The sequence below is a fragment of the Eschrichtius robustus genome, chromosome 7 (genome assembly GCF_028021215.1).
Source record: "Eschrichtius robustus isolate mEscRob2 chromosome 7, mEscRob2.pri, whole genome shotgun sequence".
NCBI lineage: Eukaryota > Metazoa > Chordata > Mammalia > Artiodactyla > Eschrichtiidae > Eschrichtius > Eschrichtius robustus.
In genome coordinates this window covers 78,601,255-78,617,995 of record NC_090830.1, presented here as the reverse complement: position 1 = coordinate 78,617,995, position 16,741 = coordinate 78,601,255, and the positions used below count along the sequence as shown (strand labels likewise).

At 53.6% G+C, this 16,741-nt stretch overlaps 1 protein-coding gene across 16 annotated transcripts in view; it reads left to right on the top strand.

Annotated features, from left to right (window-relative positions):
- Positions 1 to 791: 791 nt before the first annotated feature.
- CAMK2G (calcium/calmodulin dependent protein kinase II gamma) overlaps positions 792 to 16,741 on the top strand; it is a 54,535-nt gene continuing 38,585 nt past the window's right edge. For 12 of the 16 annotated variants that reach the window (XM_068547877.1, XM_068547870.1, XM_068547876.1 and 9 more), the window contains exons 1-3: positions 792 to 945; positions 2,302 to 2,396; positions 13,387 to 13,446. In XM_068547877.1, coding sequence (XP_068403978.1) covers positions 881 to 945; positions 2,302 to 2,396; positions 13,387 to 13,446 — 220 coding nt within the window. In that variant the 5' untranslated portion in view covers positions 792 to 880. The remainder of the gene's footprint in view (positions 946 to 2,301; positions 2,397 to 13,386; positions 13,447 to 16,741) is intronic. The other 4 variants (XM_068547878.1, XM_068547875.1, XM_068547867.1 and 1 more) reach the window with 1 other exon arrangement.

The following is a 16,741-nucleotide window of genomic DNA, read 5'->3' as shown; positions in this document are numbered from 1 at the left end:
AATAAAATAAAGGGTGCGTGCAAGAAAATGGGGCTATTTTTTTCTTCCTTCCACTTGCTCTTCTAGCCCACACCGCACAAAGCCTTTTCTAAATGGTTCCCATTTCATCCCTTTCTTTGCTGGCCGGGGAGAGAACATTCTCTCATCTCTAAGGTTGGAGTGCAGGAAGGCAGAGTTCCACCTGCATCCTTCGTCCTGGCCTGGTCTCCCTGAACAAACCGTGCTTGAAGGGTTTTATCTAATAATGGCCCTGATGCTTACGCAAGGCTAGACTGTCAGCTTCCCGAGGGAAGGCTGCTGAGAGCTGGCTCTGCACAGACTGGGGGCGTCTCCCGAGTGTGCAGTGTGACACGGGCTTTTTGACCTTGGCCCTCTCTCCACATCGTGTGCGCCGGACTCGAGTGTGGAGCTTCACCAGAAAACTCGGTGGTCCAGACCCCTACACACTCCCAACACACACACACACTCGCACGCACGTTCTGAGCACTTGTAGGGTCCGCCCTGAGACAAGCCCACAGGTCGCGAACCTTTCAGCTCCCTCCTGGCGGCCCGGGGCTGAGACCACCCCCCCCACACACTCACCCTTCCCTCCCCCGCGCGCTCGACCCAGCCCAGGCGGCTCCCTGGGCGGGGCGGGGCCGGCGGCGGGAGGCCCCTCCCCGGGGGCGGGCCGCGGGCCGGGCGGGGGGGGCCGGCGGGGCTGGGGGCGGGGCTGGCGGGCGGCGCGGGGGTGTCCCTCCCTCCCTCGCTCTCCCCGGTAAAGTCTCGCGGTGCTGCCGGGCTCAGCCCCGTCTCCTCCTCTTGCTCCCTCGGCCGGGCGGTGGTGACTGTGCACCGACGTCGGCGCGGGCTGCACCGCCGCGTCCGCCCGCCCGCCAGCATGGCCACCACCGCCACCTGCACCCGCTTCACCGACGACTACCAGCTCTTCGAGGAGCTCGGCAAGTACGGCTCGCCCGCCGCCCGCCGGGGCTCCCCCACCCTGCCCCCGCCGCCCGGGCGCTATGCGGCTCCTCGCCCCGCCCCCCGGCCCTGCATCAGCCGCTGCAGCGCCCCCTCGGCCCGCCCCACCCCCAGCCTTTCCCGCCAGCCGCCTCCGGGGGCCCCGTCGCCCCCAGCTCCCTGCCCCTCAGCGCCCTCCCCGCCCTGCAGCAGCTGCCCGAGCTGCTGCACCCCGCGCTGCCGCGGGGACTGCAACCCCTGAAGAGCTCCTGGGCGCCCCGCAGCCCCGCCCCTCCTGCAGCCTTCAGGCGCCCCCCATCCCGACCCCACCTGCCCGCTGCCTCCTTCCCACTCAGTTCAGGAGCTCATTCAGCATCCCGTCCTATGTCCCACGCGCCTGGCACTCAGGACCCTCCCCGGCCCTGCAGCTCCAACCCCGCTGCGGTGCCCGGGTGTGGGGGGATGTTTGGTATCCGGCCCCGCCCCCGGCTAGTGCAGCTTCCAGGATCCCAGCCCCACTGCTGGGCAGTGCTGCAGCACCCCCGTCCCCTCCCCCCATCCCTGCAGCGGTCCCGGGAGCCGCGCGCCGCAGCCGCAGCATCCCCCTCCCCTCCGCACTAAGCAGGCCGCTGCAGCAGCCCCAGCCCCCCCACCCCCACCCGCGGCGGCGAGTCCGGCCACTGCAGCCCCCGCCCTGCCCGCCCCCCTAGATGTTTCCAGAGCTGGAGAGTGCGAGCTCCCGTGGGGGACTGGGCGGGGAGGGGGGTGCGGACGTAGAGGGAAATATCATGGGGAAGGGGAGCTGTTGATGTCTGAGACCCACAACTGGATCCTCTCTTTCCTTGCTGTCAGTTGAGCCAGGTTGCAGTGGGATGAAGCCGGATGAGGGGGATTTGAGCCTCACTTTCCTCACCTTCCCCCATGGTTGAGGGAGATTTCTCTCTCAGGGGATTATACCCTCTTTCTAATCTCTCCTCCTACCCCCAACTATTCCTGCTGAGAAAAGGGCAGGGTCTCTTGCCTTCTCCGGGTCCTCTAGGCCGGGACTGCAGGGCTGTCCGTGAGATGCAGCAGGTGTGTGTTTTAAGCATCTGCCACCAGCTTGACGCACAGCCTGAGGTTAGGGCTGTTGCTTTGCCCAGAACTAGATGTGGGTGTGGGAGTAGGGTGGTCCTCCACCCACATCTGTTGAGTGTCCTGCCGAGGCCACATCCTTCGGCCCCATGTTGGATGGTGATAGGTACTACGCTGGTGTGTGTGTGTGATTTTGACTGAAGGTCTAGTGATGGGAGCATCACTGTCCTCAGACCTGAAGTGTGTTTGCTCCGTTTCCCAGTTCTTTCCCCCTTCTCCCTCCAGGGGTGCTTTCTCTGTGGTCCGCAGGTGTGTGAAGAAAACCTCCACGCAGGAGTATGCAGCCAAAATCATCAATACCAAGAAGTTATCTGCCCGGGGTGAGTATTCCCCATCTTGGTCTCTCCCAAGGGTGCTTCCAAGGGCTATGGATTCTTCTGAAGATGCTCCAGGAGTTGGAGATTGTGCGTTTTAGCACTTGGAGAAACATTGGGATTTCAGGGTGGGTGGACTTTGAAACCAGGCAAGGAATTGTATGGGGAACAGGTAGAAAAGAATGAAGATGTAAGAGATGTAGGTTGCTGCTGGGAGGAGTAGTCTGTGAAGGCTCAAGGGAGCTTGGTTTTTATGGAGGTGGAGGATATGGGGAGTGGTGGGTGGCTAGCTCTTCATTTGGGTCATTTGGAGTCTGTGTTTGGGGCAGTGGTAACCACTCCAGGCCTGTCCGAGTCCCTGTGCCCCAGTGGGGACTTAAGATGAAAATGCAGTAAGTGAACAGCTCTGACAAATCCAGCCTCCCCCTGCCCAGCAGGCGGCAGAACAGACTCCCAAGGGAAGGAAATCTGTAAACATCAGGGGAGGCTGCTACTGGCGAGGGCTTCTCAGGAACAAATCCTGCCAGATGAACTTGATTGCTTTTTTGATCAAATTACAAAGTTGGTGGTGCAGCAACAGCAGATGCAGTCTGTCCTGGGTGGAGGCTGATGCCTCATGGTCTGGAAATCTCAATGGCCTGGTCGGAGTGGGAGCAGCTTGGCCTCGGGATCTGAGAATTGTGAAGACCCAGGACTGGGGGCCTAACTTGTGAGATCCTTCCAAGTACCTGAGGCCAGGAGGGTCAGGCCCTGTCTCTCACACCTTGAATCTACACTCCCTGCACCTTGTATTGGGTGCTTGCCAAACTCATCTCATCTGATAGGTATAGACCCAACAATGTGTGAAGTGCTCTGTGAACAGGTGTGGTGAGTATGGAGGTATGTGGATGGGTCAGGTCATCGAGAGCTGCAGGGTGTAGCACCAAGACAAAGGTTATGAGACTCATAGAAAGGAATTAAGACTAGGCAATAGGATGCGATAAATATATTAGGAGCCAGGACAGATGCCCTGGAGAAGATGTGGGCCATGGCTAGTAATGACCTGGGCGTCTCTGGGGTAAGAGATGTAATAGATGTCCCTAAGCATTGGAGAAGCTATAAAATGACAGTGGGCTTCTGTCATGTCAATTATTCTGGGACCTGTTTAGCAGGGCTGTGTCTGCCTCCTGGCTGGGAGGGCCTTTCTCCATCCCCACAAGCAGGGATTGTCTTGCTGTCTCCCTCCCAGCCCCTGACTCTTGCTGTTCCTCTACACTGGCTATTAAGTTGACTTATTTGTTTGTTTTCTTTCTCTCTGGGTACCTTGAGTCGGAGGCGATGGTTGCCATAGAGATATGTGGGCAGTCAGATGCCCTCCTTCCATGGGGAGGCGGGACAATGCGGTGGGCTGGACTCTTTGGCAGACATCCTCTGGCCAAGGATGCAGGGCGCAGGCAGGGATGACGGTTTGAGAATGGATACCTCCCCGTGCCCACACAGCATAGCCCTGGTGCATCAGAAATGGGGCTGGTGTCTGGTGTCTCCAGTTAATGATGCAATGCTTTGCTTTCCTCATCGCACCACTGTCCTCTGACCCAGGGGTGAGGGAGGGAGAGAGAGAGACAGCTGGGAGCTGAACTCTGGGATGAGGGTAGCTGGTGTGGTGACTTTGTGGAGCTGCCTGCCTTGGGCCATCATTTTCTCCTCCTTCCCTACCCACCTGAACTTCCCTAACCTATGTGATCATGTCCCTTTCCAGTCCTCACCTTCTTTCAACCTTGTCCCCTCTTTCCCAGCTGATATCTTTCTTTCCCTGCCCAAATGGGATGAGGTTTCATTTCTTTTCTCCTCAAGAAGATTCTTGTGTAAGATCATATGCTTTAGGCAGCAACTCCCCCTCTCTCTAGATGGTTATGCCAAAGCTGGGGCTCTACTGTGTGGCCTGTGTGCCAGGTTAACTCTGGGACAGAGGCCTGGTCCTGGCTGATAGGCACAGATGCCAACAAGAGAGTTCAGGAATATGTAAGTGCCCGTACTGTTTGGAGGTTGAGAGTGGGAGGGTGTTGTCTTGGAGATGGAGGGAGCCATCCAGGGGCTGTGCTGTAGGTGTGGGCGTGGGGGGTGTGAGCTCCTGGGGAGGGTTGGGCCAGTGCCCACTAGGCTGGTGCCCATGGGGTTAGGGAGTGAAGGCCGTGGCTTCCCTGCAGCCTCTCAGTTTACACTGTATATTTTATAAAGGTGCAGCGGCTGGGGCTGGGTTTCACTCGTCGCTGTCTGTCTGTCTGGGGCTCCACAGGTGTTGGATTTCTGTGTCTGGGAATGTGGTGGGCCCACCAGGGTCATCCATGAGGGTCTGAAGGAGCTTGCTGTGTTTGCTGAGTCTCTCTGCCTGTTATCTTTCTTGTTTGTGATCCTCTGTGCTGCCGAGTGAAAAAGAGCGTATCGGGCCGGTTCTCCTTGGCATCCATGGTAAGGTGGCCCAGGAGGCATGGGGAGAGATCACCTGGTCTTCTGGGGGGTCAGCTCTGGATGGGAATCCTTCTTTTGCTCTGTTGTTTCTTGTCATGGTGGCCTCGGGGGCCCACGGTGGTGGCTGTGCGACAAGGTAGGGAGTTCACGTGGCTGAGCCTTGAGCACTGATGTTGTCTGCGGGCCTGTCCACGTAGAGTCACTGAAAGTCACATAACGTCACTCCATTTGCTTTGGAACAGCAGTAGGTGTAGAGTTGGGGCTCTTAAGGGAGCCGGTGGTTCCAAGCTTAGCTCTCAGCTAGGCTGCAGGAGGCATTTAAAATAGGCTTGGATGCAGAGCTAGTGGGCCAGGTGATGGCAATGATAAGTCGTTATTTTAAGATTTAAGAGCACCCCCTCCCCCAGAAGCCTGAGCCCTTATGTCTTTTTTTATTTTTAAATCTTCATATTCTCTTCTTATCTTTATTCATATGCATATAGATTTTCACCTCGTGGAGCATAACATTTTATATCCCACTCTCTTGCTTATATCCAAAGCATTTCCCATATTGCTACAGTTGAAGGGCAAATGGTCCTTTCTTTTCTCTACATAGTTTAGGATTTATCTTTGGAGCAGTTCAGGTCATAAGAAACTTCGCTATTTGGACCATTTATCTGAATTCCGATTGCTTTCACTATGATGGGATACTTAGCCTTACTAAGAGGTGCTATCGGAAACAATATTATGAAATCTGTTACAGCACTTGCTTTGTTTATTTATTTATTTAATCTGTATACCCCATGTGAAGAAATTTCTGTTGAAGCTAAATGTAAGCAAAAGCTTTCCCCTTCCTCAGGACCTGGGAGGTAAAGGTAGGAACCATATCTGTTTCTTTTACTTTGGTGTGGGCGGGACCGGATACATATTGATACAGCAAAGTGCCTGATACATATTGAGCCTCCTATACTTGTTGAGTGAATGGACTGTGTAACCAGCCTGGTTGCCTTTTGGCTTTGGCGCTCAGGAAACTCATAGCCAAGTTGCTGGATCCCTTGTACCCTGGTGCTGGCTTGGGTTCCCCCTTTCTCATCCATGGAGCCAGGCTGTAGGCCTGACACAGCTGTAGGGGAGGACAGATGAGGTTAAAGACCTGTGCTTGGAGAATAAAGCAGGTGGGAGATATAGGAAGACAGTGCAGCTTATCATCTTCCTTCCGTGTCATAAACGGCCTTATAGGGCAATGTTGGGACTTCCTCTAAGCAGCAATTTTCAATTTTAGTGTACAAGAGGATCACCTTGAAGACTGGTTAAAAATGCACATTCCTGGGCTCTGTCCACAGAGATTCTGCTTCAGGAGGTCTGGGGTGGAGCCTCAGAATCGACATTTTTAACAAGTGCCTTAGTGAATTTCATGCAGGTAGACCCTGAGCCACACTTCAAGAAATGCCGTCTAAAGTCAGCGACAGCTGTGACAGTTGCTGTTGCCATGCTCTCTGAGATTTACCAGACACACCTTAGCCCAGCCTTCTCCAGGTGGTGTCTTGGCCGGTATGTGGCCATCTGTGTACGTGGGCTGTTCTGTGATTAGAGGCCTGCTTCTGAGCCCCCAGATTGGGGTGCCAGTTCGTGTCCAAGGCTGTGGCAAGCTGAGGGGCTGGAGTTGTGGCATGTTGGCCACCAGAAGGGCAAAGGCTGTCTCTTTCTGGGTCCAGCTGGCCCTGAGGAGTGAAATAGGATCCCCCTGGGTGGTGCCAGCTAAAAGTCTCCACCCCCTTAGTGTTGGCCTGAGTAGCCCCTATGACATTTGTGTCCCCTGTGGTATCTCCAAGTGAGACTTTCCTGTTAAGGATGAAGAGAGAGGAGGGTGATACAGCAATGAGGGAGGGGCAGAAGAAAGAGAAATCTATGCAGCATGGGAACGCTGGGACTCTGAGACTTGAGGAAGCATTTAAGGAGATTAGATATTAGATCCAAAACCGTGCTTTCCTCCTGAGGATAAAACAGACCAATTTCTGTTGACAGAGAAATGGGCATCCTGTATATAAGTGAAGGAGCTCCTCTGACCCTTCCCCCTGGGTAGATGAGGAAGCAGCCTGGAGGCCCCTTCTTTGTGCTAAGGGCCAGTTTCATCACACAGTCATGCTTTGAGCTGTGCGACTTAGCTCACACAACACTGGCCGGCCTGCCTCCCTGCCCTCCCACCCCTTCCCCGAGTGACTTGGGGTGGCATCATAGGGTGGAGATGGAGGTTGGAAGGTGGCCCCATCCTGTAGGGGAAGCCCTGCTGCTTGCTTCTTCCTGCTGCTTGCTCTGGTCCCTTGTTAGGAGCTGTGCTCCAAGCTTTGAGGCTGTGCTGAAACCCTAGAGGTGAGTGGCTGACCCCATTCTCTGCTGAGGCTGGAGACAGGGAAGGGGAGGAGTGGGTGTGACAGGCTTCTGCCCCATCTCTGTGCTTGCTGCTCTCTGGACAGCCTTGGCGTGCTGACGTGGGCCTGATCCCCTGGGTGCCAAAAGGGTGGTGACAGGAAGAAATGGGCACTTCGCACCTTCTGAGTGCCTCTCGGCAGAGGCCCTTTGTCTTCTGCCCCTGGCCAGCCAGATCTGTCCCACAGCCAGTGGGGAAACCAAGACACAAAAGATTGGTTTGTTTCGAGATGTAGGCATGCCAGTGCTCAGATCCCAGCATTCTTAAGCAGTATGGACTTCACTTACCCTTTGACTCTTCCCTTTAAAATACATATTCTGGATATTTTGTTCCTGTGATAAATCCTGATATATCACCCCCGTACCTCTCCATCTAGGCCCAGAGCTCTAAGCCCAGTGGAGCAAATCCCTCCTTGCTGCTGGCTAGGTCTTGCTGTCATCTGTAACCACCTCTGTGGGTAGAGACCGCTCTATGATGGGGATATTTCCAGCCACTTCCCCCCAACACCACCTCTACTTCCTGGGCTCTATCAGCAGCAGCAGCTTCCCATCTGCTCCCCTCTTTTCTCCTCCCTCTCTTTCCCCTCCCCCTGCTTGCTGCTGCCCTGGGAGGAGCTATTTTTAGGGGCTGCTTCCTGGGATGTTTTACTTGGGGCTGGTTACCATGAAGGAAATGTCACCAAAACAGTGGGCAAAGGCTGCAGGCACCCAGAGCCCTTCCAGGGGCATGGAGAACTCAGCGGCTGACCCTGTTCTGGCCCTTGAGAGTGTCCAGAGGCAGAGCCTTGCCTTCTTGGGGCTTGCTAGTGACCCCATGGGGATTCTCTCTGTCCAAGCTGGTTTGGGAGACTTTCACTATGGGGCACTTCTTGGTGCCTCCCTCCTTTTCCTCCTTAGTTAAAGCTTCTCTTGTCTTAAGATTCAGAGACCAAAGTAGGGCTCAGGTCTTTGTGTCACCCAGTTAAAACTGCTCGAGTTAGGACTGAAGAGAAGGGGGGGACACCAGGTTAAAGGACAGAGCCCCAGGGGTTCACGTGGGCACATTTCAGGCTCCGTCTCACTGTATTCACAACCCTCAGCTAGTCCCCGGGTGTATGGGTGTGAAGGAATTAGAAGCTGTGGCCCCTGCTCTTACATGATACACGGACTTTGCTCTTAACTGGGCACTTTGCACCTTTAGAGTGAGATTCAAAGAGGAAGGGATGTGGCATCACAATGTCAGGGTAAGGTCAATGAGACTGTGGCTTGGGATTCCCACTAGTCAGTGCCCAAGGCCAGGGGCTGTTTATAAGCAGCTGGGGAATGTGGATTATGACACCAAATCCCTATGCTGCCCTTGTTTATACTCCTCGGAGCGATATCTCCGGGGGGCCTGGAGGGGGACACTTGGAAGAGCAACAAGAGGAGAGACCCACATCGAGCATCTGAACTCGATAGGCTCTGGGAAGCTTTTCCTAACCCATGTTGGGGCCACAGGCACAGACCTTTGAAATACCCTTTGAGAAGTCAAGGGTGTCATTGAGGTTGGAACTTGGGGAGAGTCCCCATAGCCAGAGCAGGGCTCTGTGTCCTTTCCCACTTACAGTGGGTTGTATGTTTAGATGGCAGCAGGATCTTAGTTGAAGCTGGTGGTGGCATTCGTGGTTTTAGAGAAATGTCACTAAATCAGCCAGCGTGTCTCTGCAGGGCTGTGGAGAATCTGACCGGCCCTCCCTGGGTCCCGATCCTGTTGGGAAAGGAAAGTGAATTTGGAGTGGGCATCTCCCCTGGGGTCCTAAGGGAGAGGTGTTTCTGCCGCCCCTTTGCCACGCACCGTCTCCTCACTGACTGCTTCCTCTTTTCTGCATCTGGCCACTCCTTGCTGCCCTTCTTGTCAAGGGTATTCGGCCTTTGTGGTGCCCTGAACCAAGTCTTGAAGCGCTTGGGCAGAAAGCGAGAGAGGTGAGGCCTCCAGGGATCCTTGTGTCGCAGGGCCTGGCTCTGCCCTGGGTGGGCTGTTAGGAAAGCCTGAAGCGGGATCTTGATAACGGCCGCTTCTGCTTTCTGCTCCTGTTGCCACCTCTGCTCTTGAGGGGAAATCCTTGCAGAGGGCTATGGTTGGAGCTGGGCTGAAGGCCGGCAGGGGTGGGTCTCTCCATGGCAGTAGCGCACAGGCAGGCAGGAAGTGGCCCTGTGCAAAAGCGGGAAGTGGCCGTTGTCAAACAGGAAGGGGGGGCTGGGCCGTGTGAGGGGGTGGGTATGAGCCCAGTTGAAAGGTGGGTGGGAAGAGGGTCAGCCTTGGAAGGTCTGGGCTATTCCCTAGGAACGGCAAGCTCAGTGGTCACTGGAAGGAGGGGGCTCTCAAGGGAGAAGGCTGCCTTTGTGACAAGAGCACCGGCTGATGTGTTATCACCTTGGGATGCCAAGCCAGGACCTGGACCTACCACTGTGGACCAGGCCAGTTCAGTGGCCTCACCCCTTTTGGGGCTGGGGATGCGAGTTTACAGGACAGACCTTGCATCTGGAAAAGATGCTCTGCAAACCTTACTTGTTCCTCAAACACCACTGCTGCTGGGGTGGAGCCCTTTGCTTTTTCCCAGACATGGAGCAGCCCTGGAGGGGACAACAGGACCGGAAGTGAGGGGGGAAAGGGACAAGAGACAATAGCTGGAGAGGTGGGGTGCTGGCTGGCTGTGCGAGGAGTAAGGAGGCAGGGAGAACGTGGTAAGCAGAAACCACACGGCTCATTGAGCAGAGCTTCGGGATGGCAGGGCGCCACAGCCAGCAAGGCTGAGGCCGAGGAAGACCAGGGATCCCACGGGCAGCGGCATTTCCTGGGCTGTCCTCTGTCTGATGAGCCCCTGTTGTTAACCTTCCCCTGTAGGCTCTAGACACAGGTGGGCCCCCCCCCCCAAACAGGAGGCTGTGATGGAGCCAGGTCGGAGGGCTCAGTTGCTGTGCTGTGGACCCCATGACTGCCCAGGCTGAGGGAGAGTGGGCCCGACTCTCTCGTATCTCTGGTGATGGCCATGGGCACAAGCCCAGCCTGGGAGGTCTCATCCGTCTTATCACTGGGCCCTTGGAAAGGAGGCTCTCCCTGTGTGCCAGGCACTGTGCTGAGCGTTTACCCAAATACATCATTTAATCCACGGATATCGCTGCCTCCATTTTAGAAGTGAAGAAACTTTTTCCCAAGCTATGTGCCTGGCTCACTCTCTCACCTCCTTCAGGTTCTAATCAAACGTCACCTCCTTGCTGAGGTGTTCCCTGACCACCTATTTTAAGTGTCCACTTTCGCGCTTCCCTGCTTTATTTTTCTCCATTGCACTTACCACGACATCCAACGTACCATCCAGTTGTTACTGTCTGTCCCTCCCCACCCCCAGCTCCTCTAGGATATCAGCTCGATGAGGGTGGGGATTATTATCTTTTGTTCACTGCCATATCCCCAGCATCTGGAACAGTGCCTGTCACATAGTAGGCCTCAATAAATATTTTCTGAGTGAATGAATGAGGCTCAGATGGGTTTAATAACTCACCCAACGTGGCGGCTCTGGGACTCAGCCTGGGACTCTCTGACTCCAAAGCTGATGTGTTAATGGCCAGACTCCATGACTAAGGATCAGAGCAAGGACCAAGACGCAGCCCGAGGTTCAGAGGAGACACAGGCCTTGGGCAGAATGTGGGGCTCAGCTCCTTGGAGTTAGGGTCGAACTAAGTGACTATCTAGGACCCTCTGGACCCTGGGCAGCTCCTTCAAGGAGCTGGGAGTGTGACTCTGTGTCTCTTCTCTTCCTACTCTGAGTCACTGATAAAGCCAGAGCACCCGTATTTTTAGTGCTTTTGCTGTTGTGGAACTGTAACTATTAGCCAGTAAGAGTCTTAAGGGAGGAGATAAACATTAATCTTCTGGGCCTTCCCCTCAGCTGCCACCTCCGCATGGCAAGATACTGTTCTCCTGCACCTGCCCAGGCAGCCAAGCCCGACAGTTGGGGGTTGGAGGGTGTGAGGTGAGTGGTCAGAGAGAGGGCTGGTGGGTCTTCAGCTTTAGGGTGACTAGCTTGGTACCGCCATCCCACGTCCAGGGATGGGGAGGAAGGTGGGGTCGCCCTGACATCCTCTGGCCAGATCTGGAAGAAGCAAGCCCCCCTGCCACCAGGCAGGGCTAGTGCTGCTTCCTCAACTGCCTACCTTCTGAAGGTCCCTGGCCCTGAGGGATCCCAGGCAGTGTGGGGTTACCTGGAGTTCTCCTGGCTGCATCCTGGTCAGTGGTCATACTGAACTCGAGGAAGTCCTGACCCAGATCTTTGGACAGCTGGGATGGATTAGCTAGGCAGCAGGAACTAATCTCTGCCTGTCCCCACGTCCTTCTTCCACAAAGCAGAGCTGTCCCTAGAGGGAAAGTTTAGGACAAAGCTGAGGGTGGTTGGTGAAACAATAAATATGAATTCCTTCTCATCTATAATCCGTACATTATCTCAGGCAGGCCTGGGCTTGAAATCACAGTTCTATCCCTTTCCTGCTGTAGGATCTCGGGCAAGTTATTTAACTTCTCTGGGCCTGTTTTATCATCTGTGAAATGGGATAATCAATGCACCTGCCTGGTAAAATGTTTGTGAGGGTTGTGAGGGTCATGGGAGGCTTTACAGAGACTCTTTGCTATTTAGGTAGAGGTGGGATGGGCAGAAGCCCCTACCAAGGGAGGCGGGAATTGCTTGGCAGCTATGGATGGGAAAGTATCTGCCTGGACCTGGAGAAGTTGAGGTGAACTGGACTATGCCCCCCAAAGCCTGGAGTCTTTACTTGATACTCTCACTTTTCTTTATCTTGTCATTACATCATAGCAATGGAGAAAGAGGGCTCTAGGCTCGGACCACCTGCATCCACTGCCTGTCTGTGGGACCTTGGTCAGGTTACTTGAACCTTTTAAGCGTCAGTTTCCTCCTTTACAATGTAATGGAGCTAATCAGATCCTCCACTTCACAGGGTTTCTGTGAGGATGAAATAAGATAATCCGTGCCTCTGCCTGGCATATAGTAAATGCTTCGTAAATAGTAGTTTTTACTACTACTGTCAATGTTATTGACAAACCGTTATTAAGCCTCTGATATGGAAGGAACTCTAGGAAGCATCACGCAGAGAGGTCCCACCCTTTGAAGAGCTTGTGACCGAAAGATTTAATGTATGATTTAATGTGTGATGTGAGAATTATAAGAGGTGCTGTGGGAGACGGGGGTGGGTCATGGGGAGAGAAGTCACAGACTACCAGGAGGAACAGGGAAGACTCTGTGAAGCAGGTGAATTTGGCAGGATTCCAGCAAGTAGAGATGGGGGGGTAGAGTAGGCAGGGCTTCTAGGCCACCTTGCTTTGAGTAGTAGCAGCCTCTCTTTCTGCTTCCTGGATCTCTGCCTTCCTGGGGAAGGAACTGACCAACACAGCTTGCTTAGATTTGTGGGCTCTTGGATTCTGGTCATTTCACCAAAACAGGGTAACCCCAGAGCCTGAGTGCCAAGAGGTCAGAGCTCTCAGCAGTGGACAGCCAAGAGGATCCTGGGGAGAAGCAGGATTTCTGCAAAACAGGCATCATAATACTACCAACCTCACAGCATTGTTCTGAGACTAAATTAAAATACGTATCTGCCTGGTGTAGAAGTAAGCTCTCAATAAATGTTAGCTAGTATTATTATTTTTTTCAAATCATCACCATCTTCATTGTCAGCATCATTATGTTTCAGGATTGCCATGAAGACTGTATTAGAGAATATATGCAGCACTCTTAGCACAATATCTGGTCTTGCAGTAGGTGTTCAATAAAACTTAGCCATTATTATTAGTATTTCCAACAAGGAAGAGATTCTGGACACACTGGCCCAGTGAAATCCCTGCTGTGGTGGAAAGAGCACTACAGTTTTAGTTAAAGACCTGGATTCATATCCTGGCTCTGCCACTCACTAACTTGGGAAGCTTTCCTAAGGCACTTCTTCATCAGGAAAAGGTTGTCATTAATACTTGTCTCCAGAATTGCCGTGACCTGCTGTATTAATTCAGCAAATTGTAGAAAGGACATAGTTGGTGCCTAAGAATTGAAAGCATATGAATAGCCAGGTGGCCACAAATAGAATGGATGTTTGATGGCTTTTGTTTTCTCTCTTCTGCTCTTAGATCACCAGAAACTAGAACGTGAGGCCCGGATATGCCGACTTTTGAAGCATCCAAACATTGGTAAGTGCCCTTATATAGAGCATTTCTTGGGCATTTTGTGGAAGTTGGAGAGAACAGAAATCCACTGTTTTTGTGTAGGGAACCACTTCTGTCCCTGGGCCTTTGCCTGGTGTCTTTTTTTGCCCAAGCAGGATAGCAGCCATATATTGCTCAGAATTCTGGGGTGTTCTAGTTCAGAGACCTGAGTGTCTCCATCCCTGTGGTGCCATCTCAGGGCTGGGAGTGAGGTATCAGAATATGTTTCAGACTCGCTTTCTTCCCCTCTCCTTCCATCTGTGGGCTGAGGTCCAGGTCCTCGGCGTGTGAGGCTCTGGGCTAGTAGCCTGCCAGCATCCCTCACCAGGGGCCTTCCATGGCCATCATAAAAGGGTCCGGATTTTGTTTCTGGACTTGAAAAAGTTTTGTTCCTGTTGCGGTGTCGTGCACACTCTGGGGGTTTCCATGGTGCTCCTGTTTGTATTCCCCGGAGCCGGGAAAGCAAGCTGCCCACCCGCCTGGCTTCTCTGGAGATGGGATGGCAGGAGCCACTCGGATGGAGAAGGAGAAAAATAAGAGGATTTCTCCCTGCTCCCACCCTGACATGCGGGACAGGAGCACATTGTTGGTTGTTCTAAAGCCGAGGAGGTTTGCCTGCCACAGCCCACTCCAGCTCCGTTTTACATTGTTCAGCTGAAGTAGTCTTTGCCAAAAACGCTGGCCCCAGTTCGGTGCTTCTTGCAGAGGGAACAGAAACTGGGCTGGCTGCAGTGTCTGAGCAGAAGCCCCGGGCTTGACTTGAGGCAGAGCAGGGAGCATCTCCTAGGTTTTCCCTGAAAGCTGTGATCATCACAAAGGACAACACGTTTTCCGCGCTCCTCAGGCACAGCCTCAATATCGAGGCTCCCACAGTGCCCTGGAGGCCTCCCACTCCGCTGGGTTGGCAGCTGGGGCTATAAGGCGACTTGCCGAAGCTCGATGCTTCCTCCAGAGGTACTCAGCCTCCGGCTTCCCAGATCTCGGGCTGGAGTGCTCACCGGGAGCTATTAGGTAGGAGAGTGAGGTCGTACTCCAGCCCAAGGGGAGAGGAGCTGTGAGGTAACCAGAACTGCAGCCGTGCAGGGCTTTATAGATGGCAATCAGCAGCTTGGATTACACCCGAAGCAGATTGGCATCGCTGGTGCTCAGCTCTGCCTGGTGCAGTCTTCCACGGAGCCAGCACCTCTCAGCCCACAATTCCTGGGTTTGGAACTACCGGAGCTCTCTGAAGTTAGACCCTCACCTGCAAACAGGACGGTGGGGACCGAAGTGTTGCCTTAGGTAGAAGAGAAATGATGAGAGGAGCAGCTAAAACAGCAGTCACAGACTCAGGCGTGTTTTGTTTGGCCGGCCCAGTGGTTTAAAAATATTTGTATTGTTTGCCAGTATTTTTAAATGAGATTTCACATTTTGAAAAAAATTCTATTTCCCAATCTTTCAAATCAGAAGGTTTGGCTCTGCTGAGCCCACATCCATATGTGGCCGGAATCAGCTGGGGCTGGGCAGTGGCTGCCCCTTTAGCCCGCTGGCCACTGTGTTTGCTGTTATCTCACATTTGTACTGCCTACCTGGTCCCTCTAGGCTTTGTGAGCTTGTGACCTCTGACCTAGCAGTTCCAGAGCAGGAGAAAAAAAGAATGTGGGTGACTAAAGCCATCCACGAGCACAGAAGCATTTTGGTGTTCCAGTCCCGGGTCTCAGGGTCTGCGGACAGCAACTTCATTTCCTTATGTCCCAGGTGACCAACTCGTAGAGCAATGATGAATTGTCCTCCTGGAGGGAGGAGAACAAGGGGTGGGGTAGATGATGCAGGAGGCAGAACCATGTCTGCGTTACCTGTGACATGGGCATGGTTGACCACAGCAGGGTCAGGGTAGGATGAAGACAATCGAGAATCAACCGGCAAGTACAAAACTCGGATTCTAGCTGAATAATGCCCGAGCCTTCTTTTTTTTTTTTTTTTTTAAATTAACTTATTTATTTACTTATTTATGGCTGTGTAGGGTCTTCGTTTCTGTGCAAGGGCTTTCTCTAGTTGCGGCAAGTGGGGGCCACTCTTCATCGCGGTGCGCGGGCCTCTCATTATCGTGGCCTCTCTTGTTGCAGAGCACAGGCTCCAGACGCGCAGGCTCAGTAATTGTGGCTCACGGGCCTAGTTGCTCCGCGGCATGTGGGATCTTCCCAGACCAGGGCTCTAACCCGTGTCCCCTGCATTGACAGGCAGATTCTCAACCACTGCGCCACCAGGGAAGCCCCCCGAGCCTTCTTTTTATGTTTTCCTTTAAATTAGATATATACTTTTCGACCTTTTAGACTTTACTTGGTTTGGTAGCCCCCCCGCTTTTTGTTCTTTTTAATCACCTGCCCCCAGCTCAGAATTAAGGCAGGTGGAGTGACCATCTACCCCAGCCATCTGCTCTGTTCGGGAGGGAGCAGGACCCAGGGAAGGCCAGGCAAGGCACACTCCGTTTGTCAGCATCTGATCGCCTAGAACTGTGCTTCTGTTTCACAACTGCTCCCAGATCCTGAGCGTGTTGGTCTGAGGCCCTATTTTGGGGTCAAGGGCAGGGAGAGGGAAGGGTGAGTCAGGACCATGTCCTGGCAGAGCAGGCTAGCCAGGCTATCTGGTGTCCAGTGGGAACCAGGACTCCTGAAGATGTGAGGGAGCTGCAGGTCCAGGAGGCGGGGTTGCCATGGAGCCGGACCTGGCTTGTGGCAGAAGAGGAGACAATTTTGTCCCCTTAATTCAGTATTCCTCTCCTCTCTCCGCTGCTCCGTCCTTCAGAGCTGTGGCCCTTTTGGCTCTAGCCTCTAACTCCGTCCCTCAGGGATACAAGTGGACCAGCCCAAGAGTGGTGCAGAACTGAGGAAGCTGAGAGCAGAGAGCATATGGTCCACCTCTGGTTATTGTCAGACTCTTAGGCACTTGAATTCAGAAGGGTATTTGGTACAAGGAGCCAGGCTCCCCCAGTTTTTTTCCCTGATAGATATTCTGCCCCAGGAGTTGAAAGCCTGTTGGAAGAGTGAACCCTAATGTAAGCCATGGACTCTGGGCGATAATGATGTGTCAGTGTAGGCTCCTCAGCTGTAGCAAACGCACTGCTCCGGTGGGGATGTTGATGGTGGGGGACACTGTGCGTGTGTGGGGACAGGGGGTAGGTGGGAGCTCTCTGTACTTTACTCTCAGTTTTGCTATGAACCCAAAATCGCTCTAAAAGGTAAAGTCTACTTTTTTTTTTTAAAGCCTGTTGGTTCTGAGGCATCCTGCAGGACCTAAAACA